The sequence below is a fragment of the Crocuta crocuta genome, unplaced genomic scaffold, assembly GCF_008692635.1.
Source record: "Crocuta crocuta isolate KB4526 unplaced genomic scaffold, BGI_CrCroc_1.0 scaffold246, whole genome shotgun sequence".
Taxonomy (NCBI): Eukaryota; Metazoa; Chordata; class Mammalia; order Carnivora; family Hyaenidae; genus Crocuta; species Crocuta crocuta.
In genome coordinates this window covers 3770798-3786031 of record NW_027531902.1, presented here as the reverse complement: position 1 = coordinate 3786031, position 15234 = coordinate 3770798, and the positions used below count along the sequence as shown (strand labels likewise).

Genomic DNA, 15234 nt, shown 5'->3' with positions numbered 1-15234 from the left:
AGCCCCAGGGGAGCTGTGGCAACAGCTCCCTTCCCTGTCTCAGCGACCAGCCCGGGGGCCTCCTCCCCAGCTCTGGCCCCGGCTCCACTCCATGTGGCCCGTCTGAGAGGCTGGCCCCAAGCCTGGCGGCAACTCCACATTTCTCTGTTTTTCCTTTTTTTTCCTCTCTTTCCCGGAGTTAACAAGAAGCAGATGTGGCGCACGATGGTTGGAGAGGTGGGGGGAGGAAGAGGGAGGCTGGACCGCCAGCCAGACAGGGGGGGAAGGGAGTGAGCAGGGGAGGGAGGCGGGAGGCCAGGGCCCGCCCCACACTCACTCTTGCGCCTCTGAACAGCCACAGGGGCAAAGCCCTGTCACCCCCAGGATCCGGTCATTGGGGAAAACAGATAGGGAGACCAGAGGAGGGCCCGCTGGGGCGAGGGGGGTGGAGGCCCAGGAAGCAGCATCTGAGAGGGGCAGGGACCAGGCACAGGAGGCCAGGGGGCACAGAGAACAAACTCCCCTCAGAAGTGGAGAAGAGGAGAACGGAAGGAACCAAGGGAGGGACAGACAGGAGCCTGAGGAGGAAAGAGGAGGGGGAGAGGGGTCAGGCCAGGCGGCCAAGGAGGAGGCGTGTGGCTGGGGGCTGCCGGCAGGAAGCTGGGGACAGGACCCGGCCCGGCGCTGTCCCCCGGAGCAGAGGCATCCCGGCTCCAGACAGAGGCGCCAGTGGTCGGGCTGGGATGTGCCTCTGAGGGCCACTGCGGAGTGTCCCCACCATGGCCCCCAGCACCCTCTGGAGCTGCTACCTCTGCTGCCTGCTGACCACAGCCGTGGGAGCAGCAAGCTACCCTCCTCGCGGTTATAGCCTCTACACAGGGGGCGCCGGAGCCCTCAGCCCTGGCGAGCCCCAGGCCCAGAGCGCCCCCCGGCCGGCCAGCCGCCACAGGTAAGCGTCTGGGTCCCCGCCCGCCCGAGGCTGGAGCTGGGTTGGGAGGGTGGGTCAGGAAGGTGGCATCAGGACGGTTGGCCCTCGCCTCGCCCTCTGGGGGGAGGGGGGCGGGCAGAGGGGCGGCGTATGCCCTAGTGCAGGGAGAGAGGGGCAGAGGAAGCCCATCCATCAGGTGGCTCTGCACAAGCCCACCTTCCCGTGGGGCATTTCCAGGGCCCCCTAAATAGATAGGTCCCTCTCTAACTTCAGGGGGACCTGTAGTTAGGTGCCCCAGAACATTCCCCTGAGGGGCACGGGCCCAGCCCGCCCGCAGGCTGCCTGCTGTGTCCCAGCCTAGTGGCCTTCGCAGACCTTCCTCCCTTCCCAGGGCTTCCTCGGCCCATCCAGTAATCTGTAACTCTGACACTGTCTCTGCTCTGTCCCTTTGGACACAGCCGGACACAGACCAAAGGCCAACATGAATGGGGCCAAACGTGTAGAACGGCAAGCCCTGAGAGGGGCGGCGTTCATCAATGGCTTATTCTCTACGGAACCCTGAGCTGGCCCCTTGCCTGCCCTGTCCTCCTCTCTTAGGGGTGGGTGGAAGCCGATGCCCCAGGGATCACCAGAGGGACCCAGCCAGCTGGCTCACACAGGCCATGCCGGGCTGGGGATTGAGACAGAAAGGGACATGAATGAATGTGTGAATTCAGAGGCTCCCAGGACCCCCCAGCCACGAGGATTCACGTCTTGCAGTTGTGGCCTTCCATTCCGTGCCTCCTTTCGCTGTCTTGAAAAGTCTTTACCGACTCCTACTGGAGCACAGGAAAGCGTGGGGGGAGCTGCCTCTGCCAAAGGCCTGGCTCCCACTGGCCCCTTGGGCCCTTCATCTTTTGACCCTCCCTCAGCCCCTCTGGCAGCCCCTGGGCCCTCCTCGGGGGCTTGTGTCTCTGGCCCTTGGGCCCAGGTGGGGTTGTGCTTACAGGAACTGGTGTGCCTATGTGGTGACCCGGACAGTGAGCTGTGTCCTTGAGGATGGAGTGGAGACCTTCATCAAGCCCGACTACCAGCCCTGTGGCTGGGGCCAGCCCCAGTGTCCCCGCAGCATCATGTGAGCCCCTGTGCCGAGGGGTGGGTACTTGGTGGGGCCTGGGCTAGGCCAGAAGGAGGGTCAGCCACCTCAGGGAATTTGTGCAAAGCAGGTAGAAAGGGACAGGACCAGGGGCTTCAGTCAGAACCATTTGAGAAGATGCCGAGGCAACAGTTGGAGGCGGATACTGAGGGTGAAGTTACCTAGACCACCCTGCCGACGCCCCAGATGCCTTCTCTGGGCCGAGTCAGGCTTCGGATGAGGAGTTCAAGGTTCCGGCATAGGACAAGGGGAGGAAGAACAGGGATTTGGCTCCTGGCCAGCAAGCTGACAGCTGTCGACTGAGCAGAGACACTTGCTGGACAGTAAGGGGGACCCAGCCTGAGGGACAGGCCTTGTCTACCACCAGCAGCTGCCCATCTCTGAGGTCAGGTTCTAGGGTCACCAACAAGACAAGTAGGAGTCAAGAGGCCTCCCTCTGCCTCGGCAGGTACCGCAGCTTCCTTCGTCCTCGCTACCGAGTGGCCTACAAGACAGTGACAGATATGGAGTGGAGGTGCTGTCAGGGCTATGGGGGCGATGACTGTGCGGAGGGTCCTGCCCCAGCACTGGGTCCTGCACCTACCACTCCACCCCCCCGGCCCCGGCCCGCCCGCCCCAACCTCTCCGGCTCCAGTGCAGGAAGCCACCTGAGTGGACTGGGTGGGGAAGGTGAGTGTGGGAGCCGCCGGGGGGAGAAGCGGGAGCTGGTACCGGGTGGAAAATGTGGCGCCAGGCTGTTGAGGGAAAAACCCGGTGCTCCATGTCCGAAGGGGATAGAAGGCAGTGAGTGAGATCCCTGAGATTCTCTGCCCGCCCATGCAGCCTGTGCACTGTGTGTGTGTACGTGCGTGTACGTGCGTGTATGTGTGTGTACGTGTGTGTGTGATAGAAGCAGATTGAGAGACTGAGAGATTAAAAAAAGGCTGAGAAAGAGAATGTGCTCACGCACGCCCACACGTGGCCGAGACACTTCCTAGTTGCGAACCACTGCGGGAGGAAGGGGGAATTCCTTGGTGAAGCTGTTCACCACGGGGATAGACTACAAGTCCTAGCATGCACTGCACCCGACTACAGGTCCCAGGCCCCTCGGTGGCCTCTGGAGACTGCAGGTCCCAGAATGCAGCAGTCCCCCTTGCTTTCCTGTTGTGTGCCCCGGGCACTGTGGGTGGACAAACGCGCCGCGTTTGCCTGCCAGGGAGACTGTCATGCTGTAATGATGGAAACAGGAACTTCTGGCCGCCTCTCCCACCATCCAGCTAGAGCCCCCGCAGGCTTCCCGCGGAACGTCGCCTGTCCCTGTGGTGTTAGGGACAGGTGCCTGCTGCCCAGGAATAGTCACTGTTATGGGGTCCACAGTGCTTCCCATTTCACAGATGAGCAAACAATTTCTGGGAGAAACTCTGGACGGTAGACCTGGTGGTCAGATGAATGCGCTGGGTTTGAAACTTGGCTCTGCCCCTTACTAAACATGTAATCATGGCCCAGTTCCTTAATGTCCCCTGGTCCTCAGTCTCACAATCTACCGAATGGGAAAATCTGTGGTTACCTGTCTAGCGGAATTGGTTGTAAGGGGTGGGGGGAAGCCATGTTACAGATTGGGCCTAGAGGCATTCAGTAAGTGGAGGTTCTTGCCATCTTTTCTTGCCCCAGTTACCCAGCTAAGGAGTGGCTGACTCAGCCAGGAGCTCCTGCTGGAGTCAGGGAGGGCAGGGCCTCAGAGGGAGGCCCTGGGCTCCAGGGCCTGGCCCCGCTGCCTTTATGCCTTTGCCTCTCTGCCAGGTCCCGGGGAGTCCGAGAAGGTGCAGCAGCTGGAGGAGCAGGTGCAGAGCCTGACAAAGGAGCTGCAGGGCCTCCGCGGTGTCCTGCAGGGACTGAGCGGGCGCCTGGCGGAGGACGTCCAGAGGGCCGTGGAGACGGCCTTCAACGGCAGGCAGCAGCCGGCGGACGCAGCGGCCCGCCCCGGCGTGCACGAGACCCTCACGGAGATCCAGCAGCAGCTGCAGCTCCTGGACAACCGCGTGTCCACCCATGACCAGGAGCTGGGCCATCTCAACCACCACCACAGCGGCGGGNGTGGCCAACGTGAGCGGAGGGCTGGGTGGGCGGCTGGATCTGCTGGAAGAGCAGGTGGCAGGGGCTGTGCAGGCGTGCGGGCAGCTCTGCTCTGGGGCCCCGGGGGAGCAGGACCCCCAGGCCCGCGAGATCCTCGGTGCCTTGGAGCGCAGGGTGCTAGACGGCGAGGGGCAGCTGCGCCTGCTGGGCTCAGGCCTGCGCGAGGTGGGAGCCGCCGGGGAGGCCCGGCAGGCCGCACTGGAGGAGCTGCAAGGGGTCGTGGGCCAGCTCCAGGGGCGTGTTGACGCGCTGGACGACACGACCGCGGAGCTCGCGCTGCAGCTGAACCTCACGGCGGTGCGGCTGGGCCAGCTGGAGGGCCTCCTGCAGGCCCGTGGGGACGAGGGCTGTGGGGCCTGTGGCGGCGTCCAAGAGGAGCTGGGCCGCCTTCGGGACGGTGTGGAGCGCTGCTCCTGCCCCCTGCTACCCCCGCGGGGCCCTGGGGCCGGCCCCGGTGTTGGGGGACCCAGCCGAGGGCCTCTGGATGGCTTCAGTGTGTTTGGGGGGAGCTCGGGCTCAGCCCTACAGGCCCTGCAAGGAGAGCTCTCGGAAGTTATTCTCACCTTCAGCTCTCTCAATGACTCGCTGCACGAGCTCCAGACCACCGTGGAAGGGCAGGGTGCCGATCTGGCTGACCTCGGGGCCACCAAGGACCGTATCATCTCCGAGATTAACAGGCTGCAACAGGAGGCCACAGAGCATGCTACGGAGAGTGAGGAGCGCTTCCGAGGCCTGGAAGAGGGACAGGCCCAGGCTGGCCAGTGCCCCAGCCTAGAGGGGCGATTGGGCCGTCTTGAAGGAGTCTGTGAGCGGCTGGACACCGTGGCCGGGGGACTGCAGGGCCTGCGCGAGGGCCTTTCCCGACACGTGGCTGGGCTCTGGGCTGGGCTACGGGAAACCAACGGCACCAGCCAGACGCAGGCAGCCTTGCTGGAGAAGCTGCTTGGGGGGCAGGCGGGCCTGGGCAGGCGGCTGGGCGCCCTTAACAGCTCCCTGCTGCTCCTGGAGGACCGGCTTCACCAGCTCAGTCTGAAGGACCTCACCGGTGAGGGGGCCTGAGAAGGCATCAGGTGGGAGGTGGGGGGGCGTCCCCTTCCAAGTCCTTTCTTTCTCCTTCCCCTACCCCACAACACCCAGCCTTAACCTCACCCTCTTTCTCCTTGCTCTGCCCAGCATGAATCGCAGACCCAGCACTGTCCCGGGGGTTGATTTGTCCACAAGAGATGACCCAGGCTCCCGGCTCCCCACTCTCCCCTGGCAGCTCGGACAGGCCTGTGGGTGGGGGTGGGGTGCTGCGCTGCCAGCCGGCTATCCGGCACGGGCAGCAAGGTGCCCCACCAACCTGTCCGTGGAGCCATGACCTTCCTTGTCCTTTGGAAACTCCTTTTGTGCCTTTCCTTCAACTTGATTTTGTCACTGTAGGGCCCGCAGGTGAGGCCGGGCCCCCAGGGCCTCCTGGGGTACAAGGACCCCCAGGCCCTGCTGGACCTCCAGGACCTCCGGGCAAGGATGGACAAAAGGGGCCCATTGGGCCACCAGGTACGTGGGCTGAGAGGCCTACTGCAGGCAGCGCTGCCTCACTCCTCTGCTGCCTCACTCAGTGCTGCGGCCCTAGGCTCAACATTCTGTTCTGAATTTGACAGAGAAGGGAGGAAAGGGGCAAGGAATCAGGGGTCCTATATGGCTGACCGTGAGTAACTAGGAACTGGGACAGTCACTATATGGGTTAGTTGGCTATGGTGGCCTCACTGCTGTATTGAAGACTAAGGCTGAGCTCACAGGACTACGTAGGGTGTGAAAGCCTGGGGGCTTGTTGTACTAAATGGGCCCTATTCCTCCTTTTCTTTAAAAAAAACTTTTTTAATGTTTTATTTACTTCTGAGAGAGAGGGAGCGAGACAGCATGAGCAGGGGAGGGGCAGAGAGAGAGGGAGACACAGAATCCGAAGACAGGCTCCAGGCTCTGAGCTGGCTGTCAGCACAGAGCCCGACGTGGGGCTCGAACCCACGAACCGTGAGATCATGACCTGAGTCGAAGTCAGACACTCAGCCGACTGAGCCACCCAGGCGCCCATATTCCTCCTTTTCTTGATACCCCCACTCCTGCTTCGGAGTCTGTGTGACACCTAGCACAGCAGAGACACTCAGCCCATGTTTGCTGAGTGACTTAGTGAGAGCTGCCCTCTTCTCACTGCTCCCTCTCCTCTTCCCACAGGTCCCCAAGGAGAGCAGGGTAAGTTCCTCTCATCTGGTGCTGGAGGGAGGGGAACTGAACTAGGGGTTGGAGGATGGAAGGCCTCAGGCAGCCCTGGAGGTAGAGACCCAGGAGGGGAAGGGGGCCCAGGCAGCTCTGCACGGAGCATCCGCTCTGACACCCCCGCCCCTTACCCCTACCCAGGAGTGGAAGGGGCGCCAGCAGCCCCCGTGCCCCGGGTAGCCTTTTCAGCTGCCCTGAGTTTGCCACGGTCTGAACCAGGCACAGTGCCCTTCGACAGAGTCCTGCTCAACGATGGGGACTACTACGATCCCGAGACGGGTAAGCCTGGAAGCTGGCTGGCTGGGCCATGGGGGCCACCAGAGAGGCTGTGCAGTGATCTGTTCTCGTTCTCACCCCCTAAGACGAGGGGAATGTTCTCCAGCTCTGGTTTGGGGAGACCCCCTACTTCCTTCATTTATTCATTCTCACCACAGCTTGGGCCAAGGGACGAGCTGGGGAGGGGAGGAGGGCTTCCATTCAATAGCTCTTTACTGGGGACCTGGGATGCTACAGTGTGCGGGGGGTGCAGTGAAGAACCAAACCCCAGATGCCCTCCCCTCCTGGAACTTATATTCCAGTGGAAGACAGGTGGAAAGGCCCAGCAGGTTCCTCCTTAGTCCAGAAGTTCTGGGTGGGCGCCCCGACGCCTCCCTGCCCCCTGCCCCCGCCTCCCCTCCTGACCGCAGTCCTTGTTCCCAGGCGTGTTCACGGCACCACTGACCGGGCGCTACTTGCTGAGCGCGGTGCTGACTGGGCACCGGCATGAGAAAGTGGAGGCGGTGCTGTCGCGCTCCAACCTGGGCGTGGCCCGCATAGACTCGGGTGGCTACGAGCCTGAAGGCCTGGAGAATAAGCCAATTGCCGAGAGCCAGCCCAGCCCCGGCGCCCTGGGGGTCTTCAGCCTCATCCTGCCGCTGCAGGCTGGAGACACGGTCTGCATCGACCTGGTCATGGGGCAGCTGGCGCACTCCGAGGAGCCGCTCACCATCTTCAGCGGAGCCCTGCTCTACGAGGACCTGGAGCCCGGACAGGTGTAGACAGGGGGGCTGGGCCCGACCGGCCCGAAGTGTCTACGCCGGCCGAAGAGCCAGCTGGGGCGGCGGGGCTCCCCGGGCTTCCTGCCTGGGGTGGGGCTCCGTCCTGACACCCCAGCCCCAGGCGAGCCGCCGTCCCTGTTCCCTCTGTGGTACAGGCGCCCAGAGCAATCTCTTCGCCACCGCCTGAGCGCGCCGCGTGGTGGGCGACTCTGGCATCCCTGCGTCCAGACTTTTGTTTTGGTCGCCGTCCCCTGCAGGGCGCGGACTGAGGAGGGGCCGAATCCTCGCACCCTTTGCTCCTCCGGCTGGCCTCTAGGCCGGTGCAGGGCTCTCCCGGGGGTCTCCGGCCCCCACCGCCATACTAAACTATTCAGGAATAAAGACACTTGGTTTTTCTAAAAAACAGAACAAAACAAAACAAACCGTCTGCTCCAGTATGTATTCAAGGGTGGAGAGAAGTACACAGAGGCCGGGGGGAGGGAGGTGAAGCCCTAGGTTCCGGACCCTGGTCGCCCCTCCTCCTGGGCTCGGTGGCTCTGCGCGCACTTGCTGTGCACGCGCCGGCGGCCGCGGCCAGGCGCTCCTCCCCGGAACGCCAGTTCCGCCGGTGTCCGCCAGGGGGCTCTGGGAGCCGACTCCCGTCACGTGACCGCCGCCGTTCACCTAGAGGCCCCTGCTGCCCCGCGGCGGAGGCGGGGCCTCGCGCTGGGATTGGCTGGACCTCGGGGGCGGGGCGGAGTCGCGGCGGCGGCGGGAGGGAAGGCTGGGGCTGAGGGGGCCAGGCCGCAACTGCGAGGCCCGGCGCTGCCGCGGTCCCGGGTCTGGAGTGGGAGCCGCAGGTGCAGGAGAGCGAGCGGCAAGGGGCGCCTTTCTACTGCACTTGTTTTTTGCAGTCAGGTGATTGCCTAGCTGCAATCTCGAGAGGTTTGCATTAGCTCCGAGTCTGTCTGACAAGTGAGGAAACGAGGCCAAGAAGTGGGGAAGCATTGCGGTCGGCTGGGCCACGCCACCTGCTAAGGGAGGCCGAGGACCAAAGCCTCGGGGGTCTGCGCGCCCAGGCCCGCTCGACTCGGTGGGCCTGGGGAGCAAGGGCCCTGCTCGGTTCCCTCGAGGCTGCAGAAGGCTCTCTGGGGGGAGGAGCTCAGGACGCAGAGGAGGAGCCAAGCCCGCCCCGGGAGCGGGGACCCAGTCCTCTGGGATAAGAAGCAGAGCCCAGGAGGAACCCCGTCAGCCAGGCGGGCAGAAAACTCCGGGAGCGGCCTCATGGAAGACAAGCAGATCCTGTGCGTGGGGCTAGTGGTGCTGGACATCATCAATGTGGTGGACAAGTACCCGGAGGAGGACACGGACAGCAGGTAGGGGCGCCCGGGCCCCTCGTCGACCCCAGGGGCCGCTGCAGCCCCGCGTTTGAGCCTGGCAGCCCAGACCCCAGGTCCGCGGGGCCACGGGCCGCGCAGTGAGAGTCCCGCCTCGGCAGCTGGTGTCCCGTGCCCTCCGCCCCGGAGGACCTAAGGGAAAGATCTGAGGCCGTTAGCAATAAGGCCCAGGCTGTGGATAGCACGGTGTTCTCCAATTCCCCTTCCAGGAGTCACATCCACGTTTTACCCATAAGCAAGTAGATGAAGTGATTTAACCAAGGGCGCATAACTAGCAAGGTGCGGGACCAGCTGCTTTCTTTTTAACAAAAAGGCCGATGCGCTTGGCTCTCACCAGCACTTACTTCCAATCCATCTACCACGTATATCGCATCTATTTCTTAAACAAGTTGTGAGGCACCTTACAATAAGTATGTGCAGTTAGACCGCGGGAACATTTAAAACCCTGGTAGTTGAGCTTCACTACAGCTTCAAGCGCTTGCTGGCTCCGGAGGCGTATTTGGAAACGCTGCGGGTCGTGGCTAGAGCTGGTTCACGTGCCGTCGCCGTTTCCCTGGCGCTAAATTCCAAAAGGAGTTTGCCAGAAGTCCTTTTTTACAAAATCAGTGAACAGCATCCTTCTTGGTTGTCTGGTAAAAGGTGAAGAGTCGCTGGTTGGCTCCTATATTTACTCTTGATAAGAACCTCACCGTTAATCACTGTAACCCCGAGAGGGCATTTCTGTGGGGCGCAGTCTTTGGGTCCACTCAGCCCTGTCACGTGCGCTGTGGCATAAGTTCCTTAGGACAGCCCATGGGAAGTATGGGTCAGCCAGATCCTCTCTTTATAGATGATGAAGCAGCTAAATACGTGGAGAAATTAGATAAGTATCGTAAGGCCACATAGTGAATGAGCGGCAGAGCAGTAATTACACCTGCGAATCTAGCGCTCCAGTCCTCTGTTGTCTGCTGTGCTCCCTCTGCCCGTCTCATGGAGTTGACCCTTTGCTTTGGGCAGCTTTGTTTGCCAGAGGTTAGAGCCCTTGCCAAGGGGGCAGGGTCAGTGGGGGAGGGGCCCAGGTGTATGCTGCTCTGGGGACCTAGCCCACCTACCAGGTCCAGCTGGCCCCAGGATGCAGTGCCCGGTGAGGAGTTAGGACTCCTCCCAAGAGGACAGCGTGGATCCCAGGGCCCCAGGTCCTCCAAGACTGGGCTCAGAGTGCCTGCTTCCCACAAGAGCTGCAGGCCCTTTCCCTTTGAGCTCACTTATGGGAGAGGTAAGGATAAGGAGATCTCCTACCTCCCATGAGGACGGGCTTATTCTGAAGGTGGGCACAAAGGAGGGCACCTCTCTAAAGAGACCCTTCCCATGTTCCCCATGCCCTCTGCTCTCAGGGTGTGCCCCCTCTCCCCCAGACCCATAGCTCTGCTCCTCCGTAGAGCAGTGCGGTGGCCCATTCGGCCTGTGTGTGTCATGTGCCTGGCCCACCCAGCCCACCTTCTGGACTCTGTTGTGCCTTCCAGGCGGGCAAGACCAAGTGGGGACCCCATCCTTCCCCTGCACCTGTCCCAGGCTCTCTGCACTCCACAGGCAGCTGGGACTCTGAGGCACTGCCACCTGGAACTTGGCCAGACCCCAGAGTCCAGGCCAAGAAGAACCTTCCAGAAAGCATCCTCATGGTCAGCAGAGCATTTCTGCACAGGAAGTTGGGTACCAGTGTGACTTGGAACGATTTCCAGAAAGCAAAAGTGTATAGCCTTTCTTTGAAACCTCATCCAAGCTGGGGCCTAGCAACTTTCCATTCAAAAATACGGAGCACATTGCAGTGCTTTGGGGAGTCTGGAAACCTGGGTTCTGATAGCAGCTTTGTCATTAACTATCGGTGTGATCGATCCTGAGCAAGTCAAACCCCACTAGGCTCCCCCTTTCTCATCTGCATGAAAATTTCTCCAAAGCTTATAGCTTGAGTAATGTTTGACCTTTTACAAATTACTTCCTTCCTTTTTTCTTTTTCTTAATGTTTATTTTTAAGAGACAGAGAGCGCGACAGAGTGTGTGTGGGGGAGGGCCAGAGAGAGACACGCACGGAATCTGAAGCGGGCTCCAAGCCCAACATGGGGCTTGAACCCACGGACTGTGAGATCATGACCTGAGGTGAAGTCGGATGCTCAACCGACTGAGCCACCCAGGCGCCCCAATTAGTATCCTTTCCAATGAGATCATGGACTAAGGCTGAAGAGAACTACAGGGTTAAGTTTTGTGTGCCCACATACCTTAGCCTAAAAGTTCTGCTTCATTTACTTCTCTTAATTAGTGGTTCTTATTGTAAGAGGCCACAGTTATTCTTCTTTTTGGAACTGGAAGAATAGAAATAACAGCCTGCACTGTTTACTTCACAGTATTCTCAGTGAGAAACCTCACAGTGCTTTGATCTGCGTAGGTAATCGTTTCTGTTGTTGAGAACAATGAAGTCCTTCAGGTATATCTCCAGGTGGTTTCCTCAGAGTACACCTTGAGTTGGGTTTCCAGCAAAGGTAGAGAAAAACTAAATGAAAAAAGGTAATTATGTGATGGGATGTTGTGTTCACAAACCTTCTTATGGTAATCATTTTGCAATACATGCGTATATCAAATCACCGTGTACCTTAAACTTACAGAATGTTATATATCAATTATATTTCAGTAAAACTGAGGGAAGAAAAGGGAAACAAAAAAATGGAGGAAAAACTCGTCTTCCTCCAATAATCTTTTTAACTTTTGACCCTGCTTTTTTTTAAGCTGTAAAAAAAATGTTTTCCCTAAGTTTATTTCTGTATTTCGAGAGAGACAGAGGCAGCGCAAATGGGGGAGGGGCAGAGAGAAAGGGAGAGAGAGAATCCCAAGCAGGCTCAGCACTGCCAGCGCAGAGCCCGACACAGGGCTTGAACCCATGAAACTACAAGATTGTGACCTGAGCCGAAACCGAAGGCCAGATGTTTACCCGACTGAGCCACTCAGGCTCCCCTTAACCTTCGACATTGTAAGAGTTAGCTTCCCCTGCCACAAACTTCTTGAATTGACTACAGTGTACAGATCTGCTCCCTGTCTTACTTATTTTGACCCGAGTTATTACTGAAGGCTCCCTAAGGACAGGAGCAGGTAACAGATTTGACACCTTTGGGAAGGGGCTCTTGAGTTACCCAGCCATCAAGGTGGAGGCCGAAGGTCCAGCAGCTCTGCCCGGGGGAGAGGTGGGTCACTGTAACCGAGGAGGAGGGCACCCAGTTAGTGGGGCCGTCCTCTGTGACTGCAAATGGAAAGGCCGGTCAAGACGCCTTGCATGTCCCACAGCCCTGGCCCGGGCACCGTGTTCGGCTTTGCTTACCCTGGCAGCAGCCTGCTGGAGCTTCGGGGACCCCCCGTGTGTTTTGCAGGTGCTTGTCCCAGAGATGGCAGCGAGGAGGCAATGCATCCAACTCCTGCACCGTCCTCTCCCTGCTCGGAGCCCCCTGCGCCTTCATGGGCTCGCTGGCCCCCGGCCACATTGCCGAGTGAGTGGAGGAAGGAGCGGACGGCCTGCCCTGTAGAAGGAAGTCTTAACCCTGGGTGGGGTTGGGGGACTGGGGTCCTATAAGAAACGGTTTGTGGCCACCAGAAAGGGGTGGGAGGGGTAAGAGTGGGTGCCAGCATCCTAGGACTCCCCCCCCACCCCCCCAAGCGCGGGTTCTCTGCTGCTCAGGTGCTAAGACTCTCATATGAAAGCTTTCATTTCCACAGCCTGTTTCCCTGGCCACCGCCCGGGGCCTGCTCCGCTTCCCACCTTCTCCTCCCTTGCTTCCAGCAGACTCTGCAACGGACGTGACTTTGCCCTTCTCAAGTCCCTAATCCTGGCCATGCCTGTGGCAGGGGGCAGTTAGGGACATGCTGTCTCAACCTTCCCTTGGGGATGTCCTGCATCCGTGGTCCTAGGGTTCAGGTCCACGGTTTCTTTTCCAGCTGAGGGGGCAGGGCCAGTGCTGTGTCCCCGTTGTTCACTGAAGCAACAAGAACAGCCCGCCCGAGGACACCCTGAAGCCACGTGCTAACGCTGGGCCCAGACCCAGCCGGGAGGCCGCGGCCCATAGGTGCCCATTTGCTTTCTTTCTCCATGTCGGCTGCTGTGGGGACCCGAGAGCCCTTTGACCCCTGGCACTGCCAGCTCGGCAAATGCTTATCAGGAGGTGAGGCCCACACTTTGCCCACTGTGGGCACTAGGGCAGGCTGCCAGGTTGGTGGCCTATGAAGCACAGCCCTTTGAACCCTGGTTTCATGGGGGCTGCTGCCAAAGCCCAGCCCCCTGAGCTGCGCCCAGACTCCCTTCTCAGTGAAACGGCACCGAACAACTCAGTGGGCGAGAGCCTGCCCTGTGAGGTGGGACAGGGTGACCTGGAGCCAGTAGCTGGTCACTTGCCAACCTTCTTCGGTGGCTGTCTTCCTTCTGTTGCTCTAGCGCAGGGTAGGAGACTCGCCTTTATAGAACAATAAGGCTGTTAGGTAGGCCATTCCAAATTCTCCCCATTTGTTCAGCAGCATGTAATGAGCACCTACCACGTGCCAGGCACTGAGGGTGCAAAAAATCCTTTGGAAAACCAACCCGTAGTTTGCATGCTTTGGAAGGATCCTACTCTCTAAAGGATCCTTGAGGTGTAAGACGAGGAATAATGCCCCAACTTGATACAAATCTGTATTGTTCGCCAGAGTGAGGCCACGATGGTGGCCGGATTAGTGGTCACGGGACACTTTCCAGGGACGCTGTAGCCAGGAAGCACGGGGCTGCTGCAGTCTCCCCCAGGGTCCGCCTCCCACTCGCTCAGATTGGAGGGGGTTCTGGGTAAGGGTCCTGGGCCAGGCCCACGTCAGGAGCATCAGGCCCTGGGAGCAGCTCACTGCCCGCGGGGTTCCCCGGGCCGCGAGAGGTGAGGGCGGTGAGCGGCCTCACCCAGGCAGCACCGCCTGCTGGCTGGGCATCAGGGAGGCGGCTGTGGGCTGAGTGGAATCCCAGTAGCACTGCCAGGGTCTCCAGAGACCAGAGTACCATGTGGACAAGTGTGTAGAGGGCAACTGGGGAGCAAAGTACCACCTTGGTAATGATTAATTCTGCCAAGGCTCGGCATGAGACGGACCACAGTGCCCTCACCTGCTTTGTTCTAACAGGCTACGTGCCCCGGGCCCCAGAGCTACCCCATCTAGTTTTATGAAGCACATCCTTTGTGGCTTGAGTCAGACTGAAGGACAGGGTTGGGGTCGGAGTTTATACCTCAGCCAGGACCTAAAAGAACGTCCCTTAGTGTTTTTCTCACCGAGTTCCAGGCTTGCTCCCCTGCCTCTCCTGCCCCCTTGCACAGCCTCTAGCCGCGTGCTGATTCCGGATCCCTCCTAGTCCCCTCTGCTTGCAGCCAGGGTCCCTGCAGCCTCCCTCCAGTCCCCAGACCCCTGTCGAACTATCCCTCCCCTGGGTTACTCCGTCTCGGCAGTTTTGTCCTGGATGACCTCCGCCGCTATTCTGTGGACCTACGCTACACAGTCTTTCAGACCACGGGCTCTGTCCCCATCTCCACAGTCATCATCAACGAGGCCAGTGGTAGCCGCACCATCCTCCATGCCTACAGGTTTGTACGCCTGTCTGCAACTTGCCGGCTGCTGCCGCCGCCATCACTGAGCTCCCAGAACAGGACCCTTCTCGAAGAGGTGCACATGCTCCAGCATCCCTCCTCATCCCTGTGGGAGGCCCAGGCCACTTGTAGGCTCTAATCTGTGTCTCCTTGCACTTCCCTTGGCTCGGGCTCCACCCCAAGCTTCCTGGTGGCTGACTTCAGGCAGCGGGGCGTGGATGTGTCTCAGGTGGCCTGGCAGAGCAGAGGGGAAACCCCGTGCTCTTGCTGCATCGTCAACAACTCCAATGGCTCCCGCACCATTGTGCTCTACGACACGTAAGGCCCCCCTGGCCTCGCCCTGGCACAGCTCACCAATCAGATCCCTTCCTGGCCACCATGGGCATCCCAGCTGCCCACTCTCTGCTGCCTCTCTCTCTGTACCAGAAATTGTCCCTGTGCCAAACCGTTTGGTGATTTCTGAATTGTTTTCAATTAGGGGAGAAGTGAGGTGGGAAGAGATAGGCTTCGTTCCACCTGGTGACCTGGCCTTGGCCACCACCAACGATGGGTGGGCCAGCCTGCACAAAACATAATTCATGATGTAATTTCTCCGTGATTGGTCAATCAGCAGCCTGGGTGTGGGTGTGGGGAAAATGTTCTGAGGAGAGGGGGAGAGGAGGTGTGATTCAAACCATCTGAAGCCCCAAAGGGGACCCACTGGAATTTCTGGGGGTAACCCCAGGGTCGCTAGCCTGCAGCATGGCATGAAGGAGCTGGGTTTGGGTGTTCAGAAGAAATGAACCCCCCCCCCCCCTCCCCC

General features: G+C 60.0%; 2 protein-coding genes across 3 annotated transcripts in view; both read left to right on the top strand.

The window, feature by feature from the left end:
- Positions 1 to 318: 318 nt before the first annotated feature.
- On the top strand, positions 319 to 7863 carry EMILIN1 (elastin microfibril interfacer 1). Its single transcript, XM_077774174.1, is given in 9 exon segments — positions 319 to 928; positions 1896 to 2021; positions 2491 to 2711; positions 3822 to 4117; positions 4119 to 5199; positions 5577 to 5693; positions 6369 to 6386; positions 6552 to 6689; positions 7110 to 7863. Coding segments are annotated over 9 exon segments (2505 nt in total). The 5' UTR covers positions 319 to 758; the 3' UTR covers positions 7448 to 7863.
- Positions 7864 to 8216: 353 nt separating this feature from the next.
- Positions 8217 to 15234, top strand: part of KHK (ketohexokinase) — a 10885-nt gene continuing 3867 nt past the window's right edge. The window contains exons 1-4 of one of the 2 annotated variants that reach the window (XM_077774028.1): positions 8217 to 8802; positions 12216 to 12332; positions 14295 to 14429; positions 14616 to 14750. In XM_077774028.1, the coding sequence (XP_077630154.1) occupies positions 8711 to 8802; positions 12216 to 12332; positions 14295 to 14429; positions 14616 to 14750 (479 nt within the window). In that variant the 5' untranslated portion in view covers positions 8217 to 8710. The remainder of the gene's footprint in view (positions 8803 to 12215; positions 12333 to 14294; positions 14430 to 14615; positions 14751 to 15234) is intronic. The other variant, XM_077774030.1, reaches the window with a different exon arrangement.